Raw genomic sequence first — 26,540 nt, 5'->3', positions numbered from 1 at the left:
TATTATCTCCATAGCACTTTGCCTCTAAAATCTTCTTTCCTGATAATTTACCTGCATATTGTCCCTCTCTCCTCAAGATACTGTAGGCCCCATGAGAGTAAGGACCATCCTATCCTGTGCCTCCCAGGATTCCTAGAGCCTACCCAGGGCCTGGCTCGGAGTAGATACTTCATAACTATTCATTAAAGGAATCCATTTTAGTTTTTTGGGTTTTTTTAATGAAACTTGGTTTGTTGATGAGTTCAGAATTCCCTTATCTGGAACCCATCATTAACACAGAAGATGTACAAGATAAGCTCTTGTCGAACGTAAGTAAATGGCCTAAGAAATAATTCACATATAATGGAGTTCATTTACTTATCACTAAATGTCGGGCTGGTATGTCCTGAAGTTTCCTAGAAATAGAGACCAACCTTTTGCATTCTTTGTATGGTAACTGTATGGCCATGCCACTTCTTAACTCATTGTACGCCATAAGCCCCTGTAGTCACAAATGGCAGACCTTCCCCACACGTCATGAGTGTCTATTTAAAAAAAAAATGTTTTCCCTAAGTGGCAGCCCTGACCAACTTTAAAATCATTTTTCATGAGACTTTTCAGCTGAAAATATTCAAGAACACCCGAATTGTGAGTGATACATTTATTTTTATAATATTTATTGCAAATTGCTTTTTAAATTAAATTCAAAATATTGTGGCCTGGGGGCATGGTTTCCATTTGGACGTGTGGCATTTAACTGATTAAGTACATAGTCACTCTATCTTTAGCCACTCGTTCTCAAATTCAGATTCTATGTAACTAGTAGCTTCCATAAATCAAGTCAAGAAAACTATTTGATCATAGTCCATCTGATCCTTTATAACACAGGTTCTTTGGCAGGTTGATGCTACCCGTTGCTAAGAGCCCTGGTCATCTAGTTTTGTTGACTCCATCTGAACTACACATTGGCAGCAGGTTGACGACTTTGGTTTTAGAGTTATTCTCTTTATGCTTCATGCAATTTAAAAGTGGCAAATAGCTAGTTTCTCTTCCTAGATAAGGCCTGTAGGGGAATTTGGACTGTTCCTGGTGTCAACATAACCACGCAAAACATGTGTAAACAGAGTAGTTGGCCGAGTCCTTGCAAAGTGAGGGGCAGGAAATGGGTTGGTGAAGGCAAAGTGTAATACGTCCTGGAAGGTTTTCTGTGATTTTCCAGAACACCAGATATACGTGGGGACTGAGGAGATCATGATAGCACAGCACCCTGTGGTCTGCCTTGTAATGAGCCCTCAGTAAATGTTCACCTTGACTATTGTTCACTCACCTCAGCTCCTGTTCTAGATGGACACGCAGCCCTGGGTTTTGGCACTAACCCCCTGGGAGTTTGCCCCATCCTGAGTGGTTGCAAAACTCACCCATAGTTCATCATCGGCTGAGGAGCAACTTGCAGAATGAGCTTGCTCCAGACAACTCATTTCTCGAGCTCTTCCCTGCCCACACGTACATGCGTTACCCAGAAACAGCAGCGGCATCCACAGTGGAAATTCCCCCAGGCCACTCGGTGCCTCTGGTTTGGGCAGAGGCATACCAGGGGCAGGGCTTCCTTCTCCCAGTCCTAGGTGTCCAGCTGAGGTCTGCAAATACCAGTGCAAGCCCAAGGCTCCTCGCAGATATCAGAACAAGCCTCTCTCTGCAGAGCTTGTAAGCAGGCACAAAGTTCGCGAAGTAAAGGACTTGGGGAGGACTCATTTTCCTAATTTCAGTAGGATTTCGGATGACCTGTGGTTCTTCAAGATTGTTCTCTCTCTCTTTCTCTGATAGCCACATCTTTTGAAGTTCCCTTTGCCACTGGTCAGAAACTCTGAGTCTCAAATAAGAGGGTAAGACATTCAGATTCTGAAAGTTCAATGGAGGGAAAAGGGTTAAAGGACAACGGCCCTTGTATGTGTGCACATGCTGACGGTCTGAATATTACGTTATCTGTTTCAACAAATAAAACTTAGACCAGACCGTCTGTCAAATACAGAGACAACATTGATCTTTCAGGAGGAATTTGCCAACTCCAAAATGCCAGCTGTCCCTTCCTGCTCATTGGGGAGTGAAGAATGCCACTTTTTAATTGGCTGAAGTGGAAATGCCCATTACAAATAGGGTAGTCTCCAATCCAAATTAATTTATTATTGCATATTCTTTTCTCTCCCCTTAAAATAAAAGAATGAGCAAGGATCATTCCCCTTGATTCCATGAGGGTTATGAAAGGGCGTTTTACCTGCCAGAATGTCTCCAGCATCCCAGCTGGAGGTGTGATTGGGGTGTCTGTGCATGTGTTTGTGCTCAGCATGTGTGTCCCTACTATATGTAAGCTCATTCATCCCCTTGCTGTAATCCGGTGTTGTGACTCAGCCTGCTGATTGATGGATTGGAGGAAGCCAGTCATTCACAATTCAGGAGAAGAGGCTATGGGAGAACAAGCCTACCCGCCTTTCTCTCACCAACCCCTTGTTCTAAAACACTGCAGTGTTCAGAGCAGTCTCATTTATTTTGGAGGAATGATGTGAACCTAGATTAGATCAGCCCCATTTTTGTTCTAGTAGTCACAATTGGCTCATTGGACAAAAGCAACAAAATCCATATACCCAAGAGACCAAAGGGGGTGGGGGTAGAAGGAACATGTGTGAGGTCAAACAGCCACACTGTGGGTTTGATTATAAAGCCGCATGTCCTTTCTTGGAAGCAATATGGAAGGTCAGAGGCCTTGAGATGGGCTTATGCTTTTAAAAATATATTTTTTTTATTATTTTTTTTTTAAGAGAGACAGGAAGGAAGTGGGAGAGAGAGAAAGAAACATTGATGGGCTGCCTCCTGCACGTCCCCTACTGGGGATGGAGCCTGTAACCCAGGCATGTGCCCTGACCAGGAGCAAATCAGCAACCTTTCCATGCATGGAATGATGCCCAACCAACGGAGCCGCACCAGCCAGGGCCGCTTACCCTTTGACTCAGCAGTTGTACTCCTAATATTATCATAAGGAAATAATTACAGATACATGCGAGGGTAGTTGGACTTTTATCCAAGTATTATTTATAATAGAAAAAAAAGAATTTAAATGTCCAGCAATGCTGATGACTTGGTAATTATCACATAGCCGTAGACTATAATGCAACTATTAAATATTATGTTGCTGATAACTTTTATTGTCATGGGAGTATTTTCATAATGAGCTGCTTTGTGGGGGAAAAAGCAGAATAAAAATTATATGAAATGTACCATCTTAATGCACAAAACAAAATGCGTATGGGTGCATATATCCACAGTAGAGGCCCAGTGCATGAAATTCGTGCATGGGGGGTGGGGGGGACAGGGAGAGTATGTCCCTCAGCCCAGCCTGCACCCTCTCCAATCTGGGACCCCTCGAGGGATGTCCGACTGCTCGTTTAGGGATGTCCGACTGCCCGGTGTGGGATCTGGCCTAAATGGGCAGTCAGACATCCCTCTCACAATTCAGGACTGCTGGCACCCAACCGCTTGCCTGCCTGCCTGCCTGCCTGCCTGATCAGCCCCTAACCACTCCCCTGCCAGCCTGATCGACACCTAACTGCTTCCCTGCTGGCCCGATTGCCCCCAACTGCCCTCCCGCTGGCTTGGTCCCCCACAACTGCCCTCCCCTGTTGGCCTGGTCCCCCCCAACTCCCCTCCCGTGCTGGCCTGGTTGCCTCCAACTGCCCTCCCCTGCTGGCCTGGTCCCCCCCCAACTGCCCTCCCCTGCTGGCCTGGTTGCCTCCAACTGCCCTCCCTCTGCCGGCCTGGTCCCCCCCAACTGCCCTCCCCTGCCGGCCTGGTTGCCCTCAACTGCCCTCCCCCTGCTGGCCTGGCCCCCCCTAACTGCCCTCCTCTGCTGGCCTGGTCCCCACCAACTGTCCTCCCCTGCTGGCCTGGTCCTCTCTTGCTGCCCTCCCCCTGCTGGCCTGTTCCCCCCCAACTGCCCTCCCCTGCTGACCATTTTGTGGTGGCCATCTTTGACCACATGGGGGCAGCCATCTTTATGTTGGAGTGATGGTCAATTTGCATATTACTCTTTTATTAGATAGGATAAAGGTTCTAGATCAGTCACCAACATGTTAACAGTGGTACCTTAGGGCAGGATTATTGATGGCTGGTTTTGTTTAGTTTTCTGTTTTGTTTTATTGAGGTATAATTGGACATATAACATTATATTAGTTCTGGGTATACAACATAATGGTTCAGTATTTGTATATACAAGATGAGGCAAAAATGGGTTTACAGTTCTGAGTATGTGAAACAGTTTATTCTTCTGTTATTTCTAATGACTCATTGTATTATTTTCCATGCAAACAACTGTAAACCTACTTTTACCCCACCTTGTATTGTGAAATGATCACATCAATCTAATTAACTTCTGTCACCTTACATAGTTATAAAAAAGTAGTGATAATTTTTTTGGAGATCTATTCTCTTAGTAATAACAATGCAATGCAGTCACCATGCTGTACATTATATCATTCCCCTGACTTATTTATTTTATGGCTGGAAGTTTGTATCTTTTCACCCAGTCACCCATTTTCCCCATCCCCCACCTCTAGCAACCACCAGTCTGTATTTATGAGATCAGGTTTCTTCCTTCCTTCCTTCCTTTCTTCCTGCCTTCTTTCCTTCCTTCCTTCCTTCCTTTCTTCTTTTTAGCTTCCAAATATAAGTGTGATCTGTCTGACTCATTTCACTTAGCATAATGCCCTCAAGGTCCATCCATTTTATTTATTTATATAAATAAATAAATTAATTAATTAAATAAATAAATTTATATAAATATATTTATATATTTAAATAAAAAAATATATATATATCACATCTTCTGTATCCATTTATCTGTTGATGGACACTTAGGTTGTTTCTATGTCTTGGCTCTTGTAAATAATGCTGCAATGAACATAGGGGTGCAGCTATCGTTTCGAGTTAGTGTTTTCTTTGGATAAAAACCCAAAAGTGGAATTGTTGGATCATATAGGAGTTCTATTTTTTAATTTTGGGGGCTTTGTTTAGTTTGGGATTTTGCCTATTATTGTTTCTTTGTTTTCTACATTGAGTACAAATTGCTTTTCTAGATAGAGACAGAAATAAAGAATTTTATTTCTGTATTTAAAACATAAATATTTATGTATTAAAAATATATTAGGGACATCCCTCTTTTTGTTTTTTGTTTGTTTGTTTGTTTGTTTGTTTGTTTTTTACCAAAAACAAGGTGGGAAGCAAAAATAAAGAGAAATAAGCTGATTTGAATATTTGGATTAAACAGAACCCTGGCATCCTTCTTCCTGATTAGTTTCGCTTAGCTTTTTATTGCTTTTTTTTTTTTTTTAACTCTCCTATCAAATTCAGTAAGTATCAATACTTATATATTAAGTCAGGGGTACTCTCTATGTGCCGGAGGCGGTGCCCAGGCCTGTGTGTACACTGATGTAGTCCTCACAAACGCCCTTTGGGTAACCTTTTCCCTGGTTTTCAGATGAGGAGACGAGGTGGAGTCAAGGATTCTCACCCTCACTCCACCTGCCTCCACGCCCTTGCTCTTTTCTCACACCCTTATGTTCCCTGCAGAAAGTTTCCCAATGAGTCTCCTCTAGGCCTGTCTTTTAAAGGAGCCCCGCTGTTTAAAGAACCAGTACGTAGTCTATTGGCAGAGGTGAGGATGGCAGGGCAAGGGGAAGTTAGATGTAGACAGGCCCATGGCGTAGAAGGAAAAGGAGGGAGGGAAATGGCTACTGTGGCCCACCTGCACCCCAAGAAATGCAGCCATTCATTGCCTCCTAATGTCCAAGTATCCATTCTGGCCTCCCTTGTCCACTGTAGTGCTAACAGCTCATTGCTGCCTAATTCACAAGATAGTGGAAGAGTGAGCAGCCCCATCCCTGACAGCATTTGTCTGAAACCTGCACCATACTGCTTTGGAGAGCATGGAGTCGGCCCTGAGGGAAAAGCCCGTGCCACAGAGCAAGTATTATGACTGTGTCCCGCACGAACCCCCCCCCCCCCAACCTGCCCTCTCCATGTGGGCTTCTCAGGAAGCTAGCTGTCCACAGCGCCCTGGAATTCTGATCCTCTCCACCGACATCCCCAGAATGAACGGGCTGGTGGGTAGTGCCCTTCCTCCCATCTTCCCGGGCCCATGTTCTGCACCATCCAGCCTTCCAGCTTTTATCTGAGAGAGCCAGCGGAAAAGCAGAGGTCTCCTGTCGGCCTGCCCTGAACAGAGACTGGGCCTTAATTAAGGTCCAGAGCTGACATTGACACCTCCACCTGGACATGAAATGCTGGGCTTTGGGCACAGGTTATATGATACCTGCAGACCTCCCTGCCACGGTAACACAACCCGAGCGCCCGTGAACTTGCCTCAGTGTGTTTTCCACTGGGGGCTTTGCTGTGCAGACACAGTAACAGGGCTATGCTAAGAGGGGAAGTCATCCTAGGATGAAAGCCCTAGAACCTGAGGCCTATTACTTTGTCTCTTTCCTTTCAGTTAAGTGATCTGCCGTTTTCTCTTCATTTTCACTTCTGCTTGGATCTATGCCTTAAGTTTTATAGATGGCACAAGTCCTTAAGGCCAGTTTTCATTTTAAAATAGAACCATTTTTCTTTTTAGAATAAGCCAAGCATATACTAATCATAACACTTAACCATTTACTGGACTCTTACTGTATACCAACCTTTTGTATACTAAGTATATTGTATGTCTGATCCCCTTTAATTCTCAGCAATCCTATGAGGGACAGTTATTATTAATCATCACTATTTTAAGCAAAAGAGGGAAATGAGGGACACAGAAATTAAGTGGCAGAACCACTATTCAAACCAGTATTGGAGGGTTCTGTCTGACCCCAGACTTCTGCACTTAACTGTTAATTCACTATTCTTAATAATACTGTTTTCATTTAGAAGTCATTTTATCAATTATGGCAGGTGTTATCTGAAAACAGACAGCCGATGAAAGTACTGAGAAGCTTCCAAACTATTTTTTTCTTTATTTTCTATTTAACGTGATTTATGAGATCTTGGAACTGGGTTTTCACCTCTTTCAACAGGTTCTGGGGCAATTCAGGCAAATCCTCGTTAAGTCAGCTTGTTTTTCCTGCCTGAGGCCCCGCTGGCCCCTTCTGTCCACCTGTGAAGTATGTGAAGTATGCCTGCTAGGCCATGTTAGGGAGCCACAGAGGGAAGGCCCAGAGGACAACAGTGGGCACGGGCGGGCGTTCAGAAGAGCCCGAGGTCTGGAGTCAGGCTACCTTGGTTCAGTTCTAGCACCACCACTTTCTGACTCTAAGAAAATTACTTAGGCTTTTCCAATGTGCCGCTCAACCCTCTGCAAAATCAGGCCAGCTCTTGCAGGGTTACTGGGACAAGTCAGTGACAAAAAATGCTCGGCCCAGAGTCTGGCATGTCGTAAGCACTGTGTACCAGAGAGAGCTGCTTCTTTAGAGGTGAGATGTGGTGTTGTCCCTGCATCTTGTCTCGGTGGAATGGGGGCTCCTTTTGCCCTAACACTGACTCTCCTTGCCCATCTGTGAGCATGCCCACAGCCTCTCAATTCCAAAATGGAAAATGGGAACACTCCAGCTCATGGGGAACTTTGCCAATCCTGAAGCTTAAACTGATCCCTCTGTTCTCAGAACTCCTTTGGTTCCTTTGACCAAATTATAGATTAGCACTGAGAGTTTATTAATTCATTGGCTAAAAATTTGACACGTATTAGCCAAGCCAAAATTAATAAGAAAGTCCACACAAATAAATCAAATTTTTGAAAGAACAAAATAATCACAAACATGTTTTGCTAGTGAGCACCTGGTGTGTTCACATTCCAAAGCTGATGTGGAACCTACAGAAATAAGGATCCTGGTTCCCGTCTCTGCCTGCTTGTCAGAACCACCTGGTTGGGGTAGGGGCTAGTGGGGAGGGCATTTAAAAAATACAGATTTTTAGGCCCCAACCCAGTCTGACTCCTTTCATTATTTGAGTGTGTGATGCCTTTCATTGTGGAAAATTCATTTTATTTCCTTCCATTTTTTGTAATTTGCTAAATTGTGATTTGCAATATTCTTCCCTCGGGAGGATTCTCCATTCCTTCTCACAGTTTCCTGGGAGAGCAACAGAAAGATTAAATCTGTGCAGAGTGGCATTTTGTCACTGGAAGCCTGGGTGGCAATAAGAAGAAAGAGCCAACAGAGACTGGTGTGGGCATTGGGGGATGGCACTTGGAGAAGGCTTATCCTTACAGTGCAGGTGGGTGTGTTTGAAAATATAGACTGGTGATTTCTGAATGGGCTTGTACTAGTAATACTGAAAACCTTTGTAAGCAAATGGACATAAATGTATTGACAAAAAGTGAGTAGAACTTCAGAAATGTTATACCTCAGGTAGTAAAAGTCACAATGACCTAGAAAAAGGATGTGTAATAACTAGGGCATTTAACCATGGACATGGTCAGTAGAGACCTGGAAATGTGGCAACTCACACAAAGCAAGAGAAGTCTCCAGGCTGATTGTTTGTGGCTTATATAGTTCCTTTCTTCCAAGGAGGAACAAGCAACATACTTTTTTTTTTTTAATTAAATCTTTATTGTTCAGATTATTACAGTTGTTCCTCTTTTTTCGCCCCATAGCTCTCTTCCACCCAGTTCCCACCCACCCTCTGCCCTTACCCCTCCCACTGTCCTCATCCATAGGTATACGATTTTTGTCCAGTCTCTTCCTGCACCCCCACACCCCTTTCCCCCCAAGAATTGTCAGTCCACTCCCTTTCTATGCCCCTGGTTCTATTATATTCACCAGTTTACTCTGTTCATCAGATTTTTTATTCACTTGATTTTTAGATTCACTTGTTGATAGATATGTATTTGCTGTTCATAATTTGTATCTTTACCTTTTTCTTCTTCCTCTTCTTAAAGAATACCTTTCAGCATTTCATATAATACTGGTTTGGTGGTGATGAACTCCTTTAGCTTTTTCTTATCTGTGAAGCTCTTTATCTGACCTTCAATTCTGAATGATAGCTTTGCTGGATAAAGTAATCTTGGTTGTAGGTTCTTGCTATTCATTACTTTGAATATTTCTTGCCACTCCCTTCTGGCCTGCATGGTTTCTGTTGAGAAATCAGCTGACAGTCGTATGGGTACTCCCTTGTAGGTAACTGACTGTTTTTCTCTTGCTGCTGTTAAGATTCTCTCTTTGTCTTTTGCCCTTGGCATTTTAATTATGATGTGTCTTGGTGTGGTCCTCTTTGGATTCCTTTTGTTTGGGGTTCTCTGTGCATCCTGGACTTGTAAGTCTATTTTTTTCACCAGGTAGGGGAAGTTTTCTGTCATTATTTCTTCAAATAGGTTTTCAATATCTTGTTCTCTCTCTTCGTCTGGCACCCCTATAATTTGGATGTTGGTGTACTTGAAGTTGTCCCAGAGGCTTCTTACACTATCTTCATATTTTTGGATTCTTTTTTCTTTCTGCTTTTCTGGTTGGGTATTTTTTGCTTCTTCATATTTCAAATCTTTGACTTGATTCTTGGGATCCTTTTGTCTGCTGTTGGATCTCTGTATATTATACTTTATTTCAGTCAGTGTATGCTTAATTTCTAGTTGGTCTTTTTTCATATCCTCCAGGGTCTCACTAAATTTATCAGCGGTTTCTAGAAAATTCTTGAAAAACCTTATAACTGTGGTTTTGAACTCTATATCCAGTAGTTTGCTTTCCTCCATTTCTGTCATTTGTGACCTGTTTCTTAGTCTGCATTTTTTATGCTTCCCTGTGTTGGTAGAGTGGCTTTGTGTGCTAGGTGTCCTATAGGGCCCAGTGGCTCAGCCTCCCCAATTACCTGAGGTGGACACTCTTGGTGCACCCCTTTGTGGGCTGTGTGCATAGTCTTGTTGTAGTTAAGCCTTGATTGTTGTAGGTATCACTGGGAGGAATTGGTCTCCAGGCCAATTGGCTGTGAGAATCAGCTGTGTCTACGGTGGGAGAACTTCTGTGCTGAAGACACCCTTATGGGGCAAGACTTGCTTCATTGGGGCTTTGGTGCTCACTGAGTCTGCCCCCTGAGTGTGTCCCTTATGGATCTGAGGACTTGTAATCTGGATGGTCCCACTCTGACCACTGGGTACACTGGCTCTTGGATCTAAGGAGGTGCTAATTTAGCCTCTGCCTGAGGCTACCCAGCAGGAGCTATGAAGAGATCTGCAGATTCCCCTTCCTTGTTTGGGGTTTGGAGGTGCCCAGATGAGGCCCAGCTGTGAAGCAGTACAAGCTGCTGTGGGGCCTTGGGCCTTCTCTTGGAAGTTCTGGATCTGTCTGGCCCAGCTGCAGTTTGTTAGGTAATTTTCAGATTGGAAAGGGCCAGGGCATTCATATGCAAAAGCCTCTGCTGCAGCTTGGGTGGGGCGGGGTCTCAGGGAATCAACAGGGCGGAGCAAACAGCTATGGCTGATCCTCAGCCCTGCCCTAAGAGGCCCCGAGTCTCAGTGTTCTGGTAATTGCTGAAAGCACCTCTGTGGGAATGCCGCCCTCGAGTTCCGAGTTCTGCCCGCTGCTAGACAGTCCAGTTTCTCCCCGTATGAGTCTGGGTCCCCAGAGACTTCCCAGAACTGGAGTTCAGAGCAGTTGGGGGCTTGTGACTCCCTCCCAATTCAAAAAGACAGCCGCGTCCTCAGTTGCCAGCCCTTGCGGCGTGCGCCTCCATACCTCTGCACTTTACTTCTGCACCTCCTCTGAGTCTCAGTGTGCTTTTCTCTTTCCTTCTAGTTGTAGAATTTCCTTCCTGTAGTTCTGGATGATGTCTGTTTTGTCTTTTAGTTGTATTTTTGAGGTTGTTGTGGGAGGCAGCAATTTCCGGTGTTTACCTATGCCACCATCTTGGTTTCTCCAACATACTTTGTTTTTAAAAATATATTTTTAAATTGATTTTAGAGAAGAAGGGAGAGGAAGAGAGAGATAGAAACATCAATGATGAGAGAAAAATCATTGATTGGCTGCCTTTTGCACGCCCCCAACTGGGGATCGAGCTCACACCTGGGCATGTGCCCTTGACCAGAATCGAACCAAGGACCCTTCAGTCCACAGGCCAACGCTCTATTCACTGAGCCAAACCAGCCAGGGCTAAGCAACATACTTTTTAAGGACTCCTGGAGATGTCATTGAAAAGCAAAACTTTGTCTCCCCAAACAGAATGACTTTTTTGCTTTACCAGGAAACAATTTCTTGTAGGAAAAGTATGTTTAGCTGTCACCAGCCACTACTGGGAATTCTGCTACCACCAGGCCAACATTTATCACTGATTTTCTTTCAGTAGTTCTTTCCTTCTAAATAGGACCCTTTCCATTAAGTTCCCACAGTATTCCAGGAAAAAGCTCAGTGATTCAGCAAAAAGACTGGGAGAGAGCTTAGGAGGAAATGGGCCTTGGTTTTGGTTTTCGTCACAAATGGTTAAAATAAAAATATGCAAAAAAAGATGCAGGGATATTTAGAAATATGAGCAGTCTAGTTTGTTAAAGTCTCAGCTCAGAGGTTACTCCTGAAGGGAGTGGGGCCCATCCACGGAATCCAGATCACCTCCAGCTACCTTCTCCACCCAGGCACTCGCTTTCACACCATCCCGCTTCGTAGCTCTTGATTCTTCATAGTTCTTTGTATCATCTAAAATGATCTTATTTGTTTACTTGTCTATTGACTGTTACACACAAAAACACACACATTCACACTCATTCACACACACACACACACACACACACACACACACACACACACAACAGTGTTTCCTAAACCATTTTGATCACTAAAATGACCAAAATAGCCCTAACCAGTTTGGCTCAGTGGATAGAGCATCGGCCTGCAGACTCAAAGGTCCCAGGTTTGATTCCGGTCAAGGGCATGTACCTTGGTTGCGGGCACATCCCCAGTAGGGGGTGTGCAGGACACAGCTGATCAATGTTTCTCTCTCATCGATGTTTCTAACTCTCTATCCCTCTCCCTTCCTCTCTGTCAAAAATCAATAAAATATATTTTTAAAAAAATAAATAAGTAAATAAAATGACCAAAATATTATCAGAAAACAATATTTGGGATATATACCTCCAATATGTGTTTCTTGTTTTTAGTTACTTATTTATCAAGTACATACCAACCTTACTAATTGACATATTACACACATCAGAAAACATAGGTAAAATACAATCTTACAAGGAGCAGACCGCAAAGGCAGAAGTTTTTCCTCCCGAGCACGGCCTGTGCTCTCGCACCCTCCCCTGCAGTTCAGGGTACTTGATCGGAAGCTGCTTGAGAGCAGAAGCCTCTCTCTGCTCCCTGTGCCTGCACCTGCACCTGCCATGGAGCAGGTGTGCAGTCAACTTTTGTTCAGTAAATATGTGTTGTCCAGTAACAAACAAGGCAAAGGTACCACTCACTCTGCCAGGCTCTGAAGAGCTGAGGTTTTACTGCATCTTCCCAGGGCAAGAGGAGAATAAACCCTTTTAAGGCTCAGAATGCCTTTCTAATACAAGATGTGCTGAATAAAGGATTTACTGTAATGATTCAAATCCTTCACCAAAGAGGTAATTACAATTTCCTTGATAAGAGCAGAGCTCAGGTGGGCAGACAGGTGGTTTCCAGTTTCCCTTATAACAGATGGCACAAATGGACCAGCTTTTGAGGCTTTGGAGGAAATTTAATTTGCTCATGAACAGCCTCACTTGTGTCTCTTAGTCCACAGAATCAAAAATACTTACTGAGTGGTCCTTTAAGAGAAATTTTGCTGACCTAGAGAGCACTGAGGGCGTGAAGACAAGTTCTGTGTTCACGAAGTGCATTGGGGCCATGTTGTGAAAGACCTTGAAATGACAAAACTCAACTAGCTTCAGGAAAAAGTGGAAGTTGGAAACTTACAATTTTGGGAACTCTCGGGTGGATCTAACCTCGAGCACAATTGGTTCTGGAGCCCAAATTATTATTTTACTTGGCTCTTCCTCCCTGCTTTTTTTTTTTTTTTTTTTTTTTAACTTTACTTGCAGACAAATGTTTACCATGTAGTGGGAGAAAGAGCTCTGGTCGCCCTAAGCCAATACATTTAGGGTTTGTATCCAGAAGGAAGAGCATTCATATACTAGACCCCATGAATGAACTGTGATCAATTACATGTTCATCCGTGACCCTGTCACTGTGGCCAGGGGGACGGGGTACTCTGAGTGGCCAGGCTGGATCACATGCCTGCTCTGCAATGAAATTGGTGGGATGCTGTATCACTTGGAGCGGAAAAGAACTTCTGCAAATGAACCAGAAAGGGAGTGGGAAAACCAGTAACTACATTTTCTACTATACCAGTAGGAAATTTGTTCTACATTCAGTAGGTAATGGGGAGTTTATGAGCAGGAAATTGCTGTTCATTCAACACCTATTTATTAAGCTATGTGTTTAGGAGGTGCATGTGGTTATGGTGTGCACTAGCATGGATTGGAATGCTAAAAGGCAAAGAAACCAGGATAGAGATTCTTAGGTTAGTCTGGAAGGCCTTGGTCTTCATTCTAGGAGCAAGGAGGTTGGAGTACGGGGGTGCATTGAAGTGTTTACAATCAGATTTGCCTGGTCATTTGAAATTATCATGAAAAATGGTCCTCGTAAATTAAAGCATCTATGTTGAAAACCTTATTTACAGTGTAATTTTTCCTAGTAATGTGAAGATTGTCCAAGGTAATTTGGATCTACCTCAGATTTGGAAAACAAGAGAAATTTTAATTTCGTGAGATCAGAATTAATGGTGTTTGGCTGTGTCAATTTTCATTGACTTCTCAGTGGGGGTTTGGTGTTGGAGTGCAGGAACTAAAGCAGCATATACAAATCCTTTTCCTTTGGTGTGTTTTTATTCACAGATGTTAGAACTCTTTTTTTTCCACTGGAAAGGGTGACTTTGCTGGAAAATCATTTAAAGTTTTTTTCCAGTCGAGTCAATAAGCTCCTCAGAACCAAATGAACAAGGGGTGAAGCTCACCGTGGAGCCTAGTGAGGCTGCATTCCTTCAGTGCAGCCTGAGCCAGCACTGTAGAAGGAGCCTGGTCATGGGCGCATGCGGGTTCTGTGCATGGTCACACGATGGAGCAAGGCCAGGCATGGAAGATGCAAATGGAGTAGACAAGAGTTTGTGTCGGTCAAAGTAGATCAGAAACTATTTTCCATATGTTTAGACTGTTGAATAAGCACTAGAATTAGAGCGAAGACAGCTATTTGTTTGGAGTAGGGTGGGATCAGAGACTGGCCTTTTCATCAAAGTTCATCTTTCCTTATCTCTCTGCCTTATATGCCTTTCGTGGTATTCAGACCAAGTTTTGTAGGGTTACAGGACTTTAACTTAATTGACCTGGATATTACTGTTAGCAGGAGTGCTTTCTTCTATTGCTGAGAGTTCTGAACACAGTGAAATATTTTAGGTTCTTATTCAAGGAACCCCCTTTCCCCAGGGTTATTTTTAAGCTGAAGTATCTTGGGCCAACACTGCTAATTTTAGATACTCCTTTGTTTTCAGCCATGGTCATTTAGATTCTTATTGAATCCTTTTCCCTCCTCTCCCGCCCCCCCCCCCCCCCCCCCCGCCTAGTCCAAACAGGAAATATCCCCTGAAAGCAGACCGTATAGAAAAGTATGCCAGATGGCCAGTGACTTTCAGCCAATGTTGTTAACACGTTGTCCAGCGTACTCAGTGTGACATCGGAGATATCCTCCTCAACTTCCCCATGCACAGGGGGAAAGGAAGACACCATTGATTTACTGTAATAACTTTACCAAAATAAAAAATAGTCTCTAGAAGAGCCAACCTTATTTTTCAGTGAGGGGAAAAGGATGAAAAAATTAGTTCTTGCCTATGGAAGGTACTCAATAAATATTTGTTGATTGTATTTGACTGAAAAAGAAGAGAAACAGTACAAACAACTGGGAGCTGCCAAACTGTATTATGCAACTTAAACCACAGATTAGTGCAACAAACACTGAACTGTCATTTGCCCCCATTAAACACCCCTCCTCTAGAGAATAAAAGTAGCCTTTGTATGTAGGGAGATTATTTTTCTATTAAAACTTACTATTTTTGTTTTTGTTATAAATGTAACCTATTAACTGCAGAAAATGTAGAAAATATTTTAAAAGCACAAAGAATAAAAATTATTTTTAATCTCATTACCCAGAGAATGCTGTTAATATGTTGGTATACTGACTGTCCATAAGTAAGTTTTAAGGTAGGTTTGCGGATATTTTTTGTTATATAAAAAAGGCATGAAATATAAATATACAGCTTACATTTAATAAATAAAATAAATTATTATTTAGCAAACACCCACATAACCACCAAAAAGGTTTAGAAATACAGCCTTTGCCAAGATCCTAGAAGTGTTCACATTTCTTGCTTTCTCCTTCCCTATTATAATCCTCTTCCCCTCTCTACAAAGGTAACCACTAATCTGACATTTACAGTAATCAGTTCCTTGTTTTTATTTATGCTTTTACCTCTTAAATACAGATATTCATTATGTGCAGTGGTTATGTTCAGTGACGTCACCGAAGACACAGGATACTACTCCTAGGGGAAATGTAGGGTGAGGTTCCTGTGAGCCTTTCGTCACAACATTTTTGTCAACTGATCAATACATAACCTTGTTTTATGTGTGTGTCTGTTTAAAGACATCTTATTTAATGTTATTAACAGTGATGTCATGACCAGCAGCATTAGAAGTCATGCTTGAATGAAGCTCATTTAGCACGTTGTCCCCATAAGGCACAGCACACACAGCCTCTTGCAATTAGAAACAAGAAGGCAGAGCATCCTTTGATTGGCCTCAGTGGAAATGTGAGCATCAGGTGACTCAGAGTGACTCAAGTGTTTCATTGTTGTACATGTGTCTGCAAGGAACTATGAAAGCACCGTAAGTATTGTTTCTGGGGTTACAAATAAAATTTAGCAAGTAGATGAATTCGCAAACATAGAATCCTATATAATAAAAGGCTAATATGCAAATTGACCCAACAGCAAATGACCAGTCGCTATGACATGCACTGACCACCAGGGGCAGACGCTCCATGCAGGAGCTACCCCTTGGTGGTCAGTGCGCTCCCACAAGGGGAGCCCGCTGCTCAGCCAGAAGCCAGGCTCACAGGCTGGTGAGCGCACCAGCAGTAGCATGAAATATAAATATGCAGCTTACATTTCAAAAGATTTGAATGGTTGCTGAGAAATCCCAGCCTCTCCCGCCTCTGTGGCAACGTTCAGGATGTCTGACTGACATCCCATGGGGAGCGGGCCTAATCCATCAGTTGGACATCCCCCAAGGGCTTCCGGACTACAAGAGTGGCTGAGGGGAACCAACCCCCCGCCCCACCCTCACCCCCTCGCCGAGTGCACAAATTTCGTGCACCAGGCCTCTAGTCTACAAAGAATGAGGATCATCCTTGGGAGACATTATTTTGTTTTATTATTTTGAGTGTGTTTTCCTTTGCTCAATGATTTTAAGTCATTAATATACCCGTAGTTTCTTTATTTTCATTGTAGTAGAGTGAACCGTTATATTAAAATACTAAAATTACTTCTCCATTCTACTTTTGCTGAACTTCTAGGTTGTTTTCAGTTTTTGCTTTTACAAATAACTTGGTTACATGTTCTCATATGTCTTCTGGTGCACACATACACACTGTGCTCTAGGGTGTATGTCTGAAAACGGAACTGCTGGGTCATATTGAATGAATGATATCTTCACCATCACTAGATAATGCCAAACTGTTGTCCAAAGTGGGTGTAGCAATTTACATCCCTCCTCCAGCAAAGTACAAGAGTTCCAGATGTTCTACATCATGTACACACTTGGTATTTTCAGCATTTAGATGTTAGCTAGGGAGTCATTTTGGTAGGTGTGTAGGATCACCTCACTGTGGTTTTAATCTATATTTCCAGCCTTACAGAAAGGTTGAACAACTTTTCTTTTGCATTTTTGTCTTCTAAAGTTCAAGTTTCTTGCTCATTTCCCACTTGGTTATCAGTCTTTTTCTTGCTGATTAGAAGGTATTCTTTGTGTAGTTGGGTTATGAGGCCTTTGTGTACTTATATGTTGTAGGCTATCTTTTACTCTCTCTTAACGTTATTTTTGATAAATGAAAGTTCTTAATTTTAATGTAGTTGAGCATGTCAGTATTTACTTTTATGATTAGTACTTTTTATGCCCTATTGGGTTAGTTCCCAGAGTAATTCTCTTCTAAAATCTTTGTTGCTTGCCTTTGGCATTAGATCAATAATCCACCTGGAAATCATTTGTTAGGTATGATAGGAGATAGAGGATCAAGTGTCACTTTTTCCACACAGATGTCCAATTATCCTAGCACCGTTTATAGAAGATGCTTTCTACTATTATTATAAAATAATATAAGCTCATGATTTTTAAAATTAAAACAGTATAAAAGTAAAAACTAAATGTCATTGCATGCCTGTGCACCAGGTCCCTATTCTCGATCCCCTGAGGCAGGTACAGTTCCTTGCTTGCAGATTTTATTTTAAGAGTAGTGTTTAAACCAGCCGTTGGCAAACTGCGGTCCGCGGGCCAGATCCGGCCCATTTGAAATGAATAAAACTAAAAAAAAAAAAAAAAGACTGTACACTTTTATGTAATGATGTTTACTTTGAATTTATATTAGTTCACACAAACACTCCATCCATGCTTTTGTTCCGGCCCTCCAGTCCAGTTTAAGAAGCCATTGTGGCCCTCGAGTCAAAAAGTTTGCCCACCCCTGGTTTAAACATTCCTAGCATTTGAGTGGTGGCTTTAAGTTATGCCTCAGGACAGTAGAAAATTAAATCTAGAGATCTGTTGCTTTTCTGTTCCTTTTAAGTTACAGTGAATTGATTTGTTTTTGTAATATCTCCGTTATATAGAGAACAACAGTTGTACTGCATTCAGTTTAAGATAGTAAGGCTGTATTGGGATTTCTCAGCAACCATTCAAATATTTTGAAATAGCACATCTTATCATTAGATTCTTTGTAGTGCCCCAAAATGCTTCAGTGTTTCCTTACAACTAACTTGATAATTTGTTAGTTGAAAGAGAGTAAATACATTTTAAGGACCCATTCCAATGTACCTGAAATGTGGTATTGAAAAAGATTGAGGGGCTATATTCAGATTTAACAGGAAAGAATATTAGGCTCAGTACATATTGTGCACCATGGAGCATGAGAGAGGCATTTGTCCCATTTAACCTCATTGGTCCTTTCCGTTGGGGTTGTTTCCTGGGGCAATGAGTGGTTGAACTGGGACTCTTGTCTGTATCTTTCATTCCAATTCAGAGTTTCTCCCTCTGCCTCATATTTCTGTATTATGCTATACGAAGATGTTTGCATGATTGACTGGGGGAACCTTAGCAATGACAGAGGCCCTGTCTTGAATTTTGGATTTTATTTAAATCATGGAATTATTTGCCATTCCCACCATACTCTGAGACTTAATTTTATTTGAAACTTCTACTTCAGAACAATTTTTTAAGCTGGAAGACAGAATCACTGCACTTAGACTAGTCGAACTATTTTTAAAGCAAATAATTTAAAAACTATTTTAAAAGTAATTGCGTATAATTGCTAAGGCCTTAGGGGGAATTTCACCAGCTCCTCTCATTAAAATAAACATCACGACTCTGTCATTGTCTGATTAAATGCATATGAAATTATGCTAGATGAAGGGAAAGAATCTGTAAGTACTTTACACACCGGTAAGAGTCAGAAAAGAACACAGAACAGTGCAACCTGGGGGCACGTGGGTTTTCCAATTGTAAAGTTGTGAGGCACATACTGAACACTCGGGAGGGTGGGACCTGTATAGGATTTCTGTGTTGTAAAAGCTTCAGTGGACACTTGTAAAGAATATATGTGTTCAAATTTGCAACAAATAAAAGTCAGTTTTTGTATAATATGCTCTGATTCACCACTCTCCAGTTTACCAGTATTTCTTTTGGCCATTTCCCTGACTGAAGTTTGAGGTTCCTTCTCTTTTTATGGTACTTTAAGTCAAGACGTAAAGGGATATTTTCCAAAGCAGAAGAATTCACAAATTTTGGATTAGATTAGACAGGTGTTCATGGAATTTTCTCTTCTTTTTCATTATAGGGGGAAAGGAAAAAAAAAATACAAGCAATCCTCCTTGGATTTAATAGCAGCATTCCTGGCCCAGGTCTAATTGGGAAGGAGGACTGAAGGAGTATTTAGGTCATCCCTGGGCCAGCAATCCCACAGCCCAGCCCAAGCCTGAGGTCCATGACTGGGAACCTGGGCTGCAGATCACAGTTTACTGCCTGGCAGAGAGATATAAATACCAGTTTTGTGACTTCTCCACAGTATACTGCTGGCTCAAGATTCTGGCTCCACCTGTGTACATCATCCCTCTTATTTAGTTCAATCTTTGAGAGTCCGAGACTGAGCTAACCACCCACCACTCCCAGTTCCACTCGGAGCAGCCATACCAATATTTGACCAGGTCTCACATACCTAGTTGTGTTCGTCTGTCTTTCTATCCATCTTCCTGTCTCCTTCCCCACACTACCTCCTTGGCAGAATGCCCTTTGGAAAATTATCATTGCCTCCAGATGGAAACAGAACACGGGAAGAGAATTAAATTCATTTTTATATCATTGGAAATGCTAGGAAGAGAAAAATCGAGGTAACCTTAGTGAACTGGAAAAAACAAAGCCCCATCTGAATTTTTATAAATGATAATGCTCCATGCTGGTGGGGCCATGGTGAGAGAAAAGAGGCAGCCCCCACACTGTTGGTGGGAATGCAGTTCAGTAGAACCTTCTGAAAAGCTTCTTGCTAGGATGTACCATAAAAAGAGAAGGAACCCTTTGAAAAAGCCTCCTAGCCTTTGACCCACTAATTTAACGTCTAGGAATTTATGCTAAGGAAACAATTGGAGACACAGACAATGATCCTCAGCAAGGAAGTGAGTGGCAGCACTATTTATAACAGCTGGAGGGGATAATAATCCAAGTGTGCACAAAAAGAGAATGGTTACATAAATCACGTAGACCCCGTAACCGAATGCCTGCTGCCATTTTAAAAACATGATATCAAAGGCTATTTAATGACACAAGAAAATGCTTAACTAGGTGAAAAAGGTTATAACTATGTACAGTGTGAGGCAAAAGTAAGTGTACCTTTGTGAGTATGTGAAACAGAGTTTACTCTTGATTGTTATTTATTAATTGTTGTATTTTCCATATGAAAAACTGTAAACCTAGTTTTGCCTCATCCTATATGTAGTATTATCTCCTCCCATCCTACCCCCCCAAAAAGAGGAAATATGTCAAGATGTTAACAGGCATTATCAGGGGTACAAATTAGGTATGATTTTATTACTTGCTTTTTGGTATTTTCCAATTTTCTACAGTGCCATCTGTAATTTTGAGTGTCAAAATTTAAAAAAAGAATAGTTTTCTTCTTTAAGGTCAGCTTACTGCTCAGCCCCTAGCAGCTTAAGTTTTAACTACTGTGGTGTAGAGACCAGAGAGGGGCTGCCCCAGCCATGATCAGATTGGGAGCTGCTGGGCAACCCCATCCACAGTATGGCAGGCAAGCTCTGGCCAGTGCAGCAGACATGCCATTGTTCCAGTGAGTCACCACAGAAGGGTGTGAAGCTCATCATATTGCATGAAGTATCAGCCACAACCCAGCATGCTGCCAGGCCTTTGAGCCTTATCTTCCTAAACCGTTATTTCTTCACTGTCCAGTGAATGTCAAAGGGATTGACTGGGACTTTTGAGGACACTGTAGACCAGCAAACTAGAGCTGATGCAAGCCTTCCTCTTGAATCCAAGTCAAACGGGCAAGTGTTCCTTCCATGCTAACACTTAAGCTGTTGCGGTTACAGTTGAGCCTTGATATGGGGGCCTGGCAGAACCTCAGGAATATTTAGGATAAAAAGTGTGCTGGGGTGTTCAGCTCAGAGACTCCCTTCCAGCTGGTCTTGAGGGCTGCAGAGAGGCCTTGGGGGGTCATCTGCTAAGATTGTAGTTATAAAATTTTTTTCCTATCCTGTTATCTTTGGCCTCATTAGTGGGAAAAGAGTTTGAGAATTTAATATTGTAGGTTTCAGAGGCAATAGAAAAGCTGATCATTTTTTGTTTGTTTCGTTTTGGACATTTGGGGTGCTGTTGTCAGTTTTAAGTAACGTCTAGCCAGACACTCTGGTGTGAAAGATGATACAAAGAGCCTCGGGCCATTCTCCTCCTTGTGCACCTTATTTCCCTCTTTGTGTTTTCTGAGTTGCATCAAAACTAAAATATAATGTGCTGCCTGTTCCTTGGAAGAGCATTAATATGTTTATAGTCATTCTCCCGCTACAGGCATCAATCATTGTGGTATATAAAAATGTTCAATGGTATTGGTGACAGGTCCATCCATGCTGTCACAAAGAGTAAGATTTCCTTCTTTTCCTTTTTTTTTTTTTTTTTTTTTTTTTTTTTTTTTTTTTTTTTACAGCCAAGCAGTATTCCATTGTGTAAATACCACAGCTTTTTTATTCACTAATCTACTGATGGTCACTTGGGCTACTTCCAAATCTTGCCTATTGAAAATAATGCTGCACTAAACATAGGGGTGCATATAGTCTTTTGAATTAATTTTCCAGCTTCTTCAGATATATTCCCAGAAGTGGAATAGCTAGGTCATAAGGCAGTTTCATTTTTAATTTTTTTAAGATAACTTCATACTGCTTTTCACAGTGGCTACACCAATCTGCATTACCACCAGCAGTGCACACGAGTTCTCTTTTCTCTACATCCTTGCCAACACTTTTTTGTGGACTTATTGATGATAGCCCTTCTAATGGTATGAGGTGATAGCTCATTGATGTCTCATTGTGGTTTAATTTGCATTTCTCTGATGATTATTGACATTGAGCATCTTTTCATGTCTATTGGCATCTGTATATCCTCTTTGGACAGGTGTCTATTCAAGTCCTTTGCCCATTTTTTAATTGGATTGTTTGTTTATTTTATGTTGAGTTGTATAAGTTCTTTTTAAATTTTGGATATTAACCCCTTAGCAGATGTACCATTGGCAAATATGTCCTCCCATTCAGTAGGCTGTCTTTTGATTTTGTTTATGGTTTTCTTTGCTGTGCAAAACCTTTTTAGTTTGATATAATTCTATTTGATTGTTTATTTGTTTATTTTGTTTCTCCTTCCTGAGGAGATATATCAGAAAAAAATATTGCTATGAGAAATATACAAGATTTTACTGCTTATGTTTACTTCTGGGATTTTTATGATTTCGAGTCTAATAACTAAGTACTTAATCCATTTTGAATTTATTCTTGTGTATGGTCTAAGAAGATGGTCTAGTTTCATTTTTTGCACATATCTGTTCAATTTTCCCAACATCATTTATTGAATAGACTATCTTTACTCCATTGTATGTTTTATCTCCTTTGTCAAATATTAATTGATCATAAAGGTGTGGGTTTATTTCTGGACTCTCTATTCTGTTCCATTGATCTACTGTTTTATGCCAGTACCATGCTGTTTTGATTACTATGGCCTTGTAGTATGGTTTGATATCAGATAGTGTGATTCCTCCAACTTCGTTCTTCTTTCTCAAGATTGCTGTGGCTATTCAAGGTCTTTTGTGGTTCTATATAAGTTTTTGGAATATTTGTTCTAGTTCTGTGAAATATTTCATTGGTATTTTGATAGGAATTGCATTGAATCTATATATTGCTTTTAGTAATATGGACATTTTAATGATGTTACATCTTCCTACCCATGAAGTGGTATATGCTTCACTTATTTGTATCTTCTTGCCTTTCTTTCTTCATTATAATTTTCCAAGTACAGGTCTTTTACATCCTTGGTTAAATTTGTTCCTAGGTATTTTATTTTATTTTTTGATGGCAACTGTGAATGGGATTGTTTTTTTAGTTACCCTTTCTGATAGCTTGTTATTAGTATATAAAAATGCAACTGGTTTCTGGATATTTATTTTATATCCTGCTACTTTATTGAATTCATTTATCAGTACTAGTAGTTTCTTAGTGATCTTTAGGGTTCTCCATATACAGTATCATACCATCTGCAAATAATGACAGTTTTACTTATTCCTTTACAATTTGGATGCCTTTTATTTCTTCTTGTTGTCTGCTGTGGCTAGGCTATGTTGAATAAGAGTGGTAAAGAGGACATCTCTGTCTTGTTCCTGGTCTTAAGGGAAATGCTTATAGTGTTTACCAATTGAGTATAATGTTGGCTGTGGGTTGTCATAAATAACCTTTATTATGTTGAGATATGTTCCCTCTATTACCTCTTTGCTGAGAGTTTTTATCATAAATGGGTTCTGGATTTTATCAAGTGCTTTTTCTACATCTGCCAATATGATCAATGGTTTTTATCCTTCATTTTGTTTGTGTGGTGTATCACATTTATTGATTTGCAACTATTGAACCAACCTTGCATCCCAGGAATAAATCCCACTTGATCATGGTGTATGATGTTTTTAATGTATTGCTGGATCCGTTTGCTAATATTTTGTTGAGGATTTTAGCATCTGCGATTGTTTTTAAATCTGTGCCATCTTGTCAAATATATCATAAGCTCTTGAAGTTAGGAACCTTGGCAAATACTAACTTGTATTCCACTTTTTTGTCTTGATCACACTAAATTATCTCTAACTAGTCTTTGCTAGATTAATGGGAGAAAAGGCCATGCTCTTCTAATTTAATCTCTCATATTTTATGGATTTTATCTGCTGGATGAATCTAGCAGGCAGAAGACTGGAGGCAGGATTGGGGATTTTGTTGGGATTACAATTTGTTGAGTCTTATTGAGTCTGTTACTGCATTCCCAATTTCCCTTGCAAATGTGGTTGGCATCTAAAGGAAAGTCATAAATCAGTGATTCAGAAGGCTTCTAGTGCTGTGGCTGAGTCTGTGAAGACACTTGGCATAGTATCAAGGAACAGAGCAAGTCCTGTTATACCAGAGGCTTGGAGTCAGGGATTGGGGTCTGAACCTCTCAGTCTTATAATTTACAGGCTGAGCATCTTCAGACAAGCCTCAAAATGGCCCAAGCTTCCACATCTGTGTAACATGAATTACAGTAGTGCCTTTTGACTTGTTGGGTGGGTTAAACAAGATTCACTAATTCACTTAGTAATTGTTTATTGAATACTTCAGGCACTATTTTAGACTCTGGAGATAGAGCTGTAAACAAAATGGACAAAAATCCCTGCCTCATAGCATTTATATTCTAGAAATGTAATACACATAATGGCACTTCATAATGTTTCATCCAATTAGTATGAGGCTGATGAACTCACACAATGGGTTTTTACTGTATATTGCCATAGGAATTTTTGTTGCAACTCTCGGTAATTAGAGCCGTAATTGAGTCTCGTGTCTAAATTGAGTATGTCCCATTAAGTAGTACATTTATGTGTTCTTGCTAATTCCCACTATGTTGAGAAAGTCTGTTCCCTGCATGGGAGTGCTGTCATTTCCCCCTCTACAAAGTACTTGAACCAAACAGTCCAGCGTTGGCTGAGGCCCAGGGGCTGCAGGTGGTGGTGTGGCCAGGTGGTCCCCACATTGTTTTCTCAGTCATTAGTGTTCGCAGTATCTGTGATTTCATGCAATTTTACAGAGTTGCTAAAATGTTTGTTTGTTTGTTTGTTTGTATATGGAAAGAAGTCGAAGGGCTAGCATGACCAATTAAAGTCAAACCATATTTTAGTGAGTAATTTCAACCTTTCCTCTCCAAACTTTTGATCAGCCAGCGACTAAAGAACAAAATGACAGATTTGAGGTTTCCATTCCTCTTTTTGTTTTTACTGCCTCCCCTCTGGGGTTTTTCTTTGAGCATCAAAATGCCCAGAACCTCTGAAAAGAGAAAGAGCAGACCTGGAAAGCAAACCTCAGAGGAACAGCTCACTGCCCATAACTACAAGGCCTCTCTCAAGAGGCGTGTGTCCTTTCCAGACCCATCCTCCATCCGCTGCCATTTTTCTAATGCGGTACTTCTCCGGGTCTCCAATGGCAGACAGCCCATTTAGTTAAAAATGTAAACAGGAAATTGTTTTCTGGCTCAATAGCCTGTGTGGCCTGGAAAAAAAATGGTCATTTTTGCTGAGACACGACTTTAAAAACACGCATGCAGTAGGGGAAGCTGAAGGCTGGTTATAAGCTAGCCCTGCCCCAGGCAGAGGCCTGGGATAGGCTATGGGTGTGGGAACTCATGTATGTGGGTTCAGGGCATTTATCACCTGTGGCCAAAGGCACAATGGACACAACTGACGAAGCTCCTGTCACGAGAAAGCAGTTATCCTTCATGGCAAGGAGACGGTAATGCTCCCAGGATTACCGGACAAGCATTCGCTGGAAGAACTGACGGGCACTGATGACACGTCTGGGTTCAGTGCTTCTCTAGTTGCTCCAGCTCCCCATCATGTGGCCTTCCATGGACCTCCTGTGCTCCCACTGTGGTTTCCCCGTGTGCTGATGAGTTTTCTGGTTGTTATGTCTTGCAGCCCCCCGAATCCAAGCCCAACTTCACCCCTCTCGCCATCTTGGCCCATGTTTTCGGCGCCATCCAGCCCTATGCCCACCTCATCCACGTCCAGCGACTCATCCCCCATCAGGTCTGTGGCAGGGTTTGTTTGGTTTTCTGTTGCTGCCGTTGTTCTCTCATTGGCTTGGTCCTCTCTTCATGCAGTGTTCAGCCTCCTCGTCAACTTTGTTCCCTGCCATCCAAATCTGCACTTGCTTTTTGACAGGCCAGAAGAAGCAGTTCATGAAGACTCCAGGTAAAGTCACGGATCGTGGCCAATCTGGTCTCGTTTATCCAAAGGCAGTCAGGGACAGTGGGTGGCCAGCCTTTGCACCCCCACTCCCCAATTCCAGCCTAAGAGCCAAAGCTGGGAGGGACCATTCTCATGAACCAGCCTGGCATTTTCCACACCCTTCTGAACCTTCCTTAATTTGAATTAATAATCTGTGATACTTGCCCTGCCGGTGTGCTCAGTGGTTGAGTGTTGACCTATGAACCATGAGGTCACGGTTCTATTCCTGGTCAGGTCACGTGTTCAGGTAGGGGGCTCGATCCCCAGTGTGGGGCATCTAGGAAGCAGCCGATCAATGATGTTTCTCTCTCTCCCTCTCCCTTCCTCTCTGAAATCAATAAAAATATATTTTTAAAAAATAACCTGTGATACTTGAAGTTTGGAGAAAGAGTGCCTCCTGAACGGGTTTCTGTATGGCTCACTCTCTGAATCATGGAGCTGTCTGTGCTTTGGTATTAGATGATTTCAGAGGGAACAGTGCCGAGACATGTGCTGACTTTTTCTTCCCTCATTTTTATTAGGTACCATCAGGCAACATTTGTTTGTGGGCACTGAGCACTGACACCTAATTGCTGAGACCAGACCACTGGGAGAGAGATGAATATAAACACAGAATAAGGAACCCAAATATGAAGTGATTTCTCTTTAAATTGTTCATGGCCAGCTCCT

The 26,540-nt window shown here is 41.8% G+C and overlaps 1 protein-coding gene across 4 annotated transcripts in view; it reads left to right on the top strand.

The window, feature by feature from the left end:
- ARHGAP26 (Rho GTPase activating protein 26) overlaps positions 1–26,540 on the top strand; it is a 421,272-nt gene that overhangs the window by 374,557 nt on the left and 20,175 nt on the right. The window contains exons 21-22 of one of the 4 annotated variants that reach the window (XM_036312016.1): positions 25,560–25,670; positions 25,806–25,835. The exons of 1 other annotated variant lie outside the window; for it this stretch is intronic. In XM_036312016.1, the coding sequence (XP_036167909.1) occupies positions 25,560–25,670; positions 25,806–25,835 (141 nt within the window). Of the gene's footprint in view, positions 1–25,559; positions 25,836–26,540 lie in introns of all 4 variants that reach the window. 2 more of the 4 variants (XM_036312015.1, XM_036312017.1) reach the window with 2 other exon arrangements.

Source organism: Myotis myotis, unplaced genomic scaffold (genome assembly GCF_014108235.1).
Source record: "Myotis myotis isolate mMyoMyo1 unplaced genomic scaffold, mMyoMyo1.p scaffold_m19_p_6, whole genome shotgun sequence".
NCBI classification, from domain to species: Eukaryota; Metazoa; Chordata; class Mammalia; order Chiroptera; family Vespertilionidae; genus Myotis; species Myotis myotis.
Note: the sequence above shows the minus strand (reverse complement) of the source record. Positions and strands in the feature narration are given on the sequence as shown.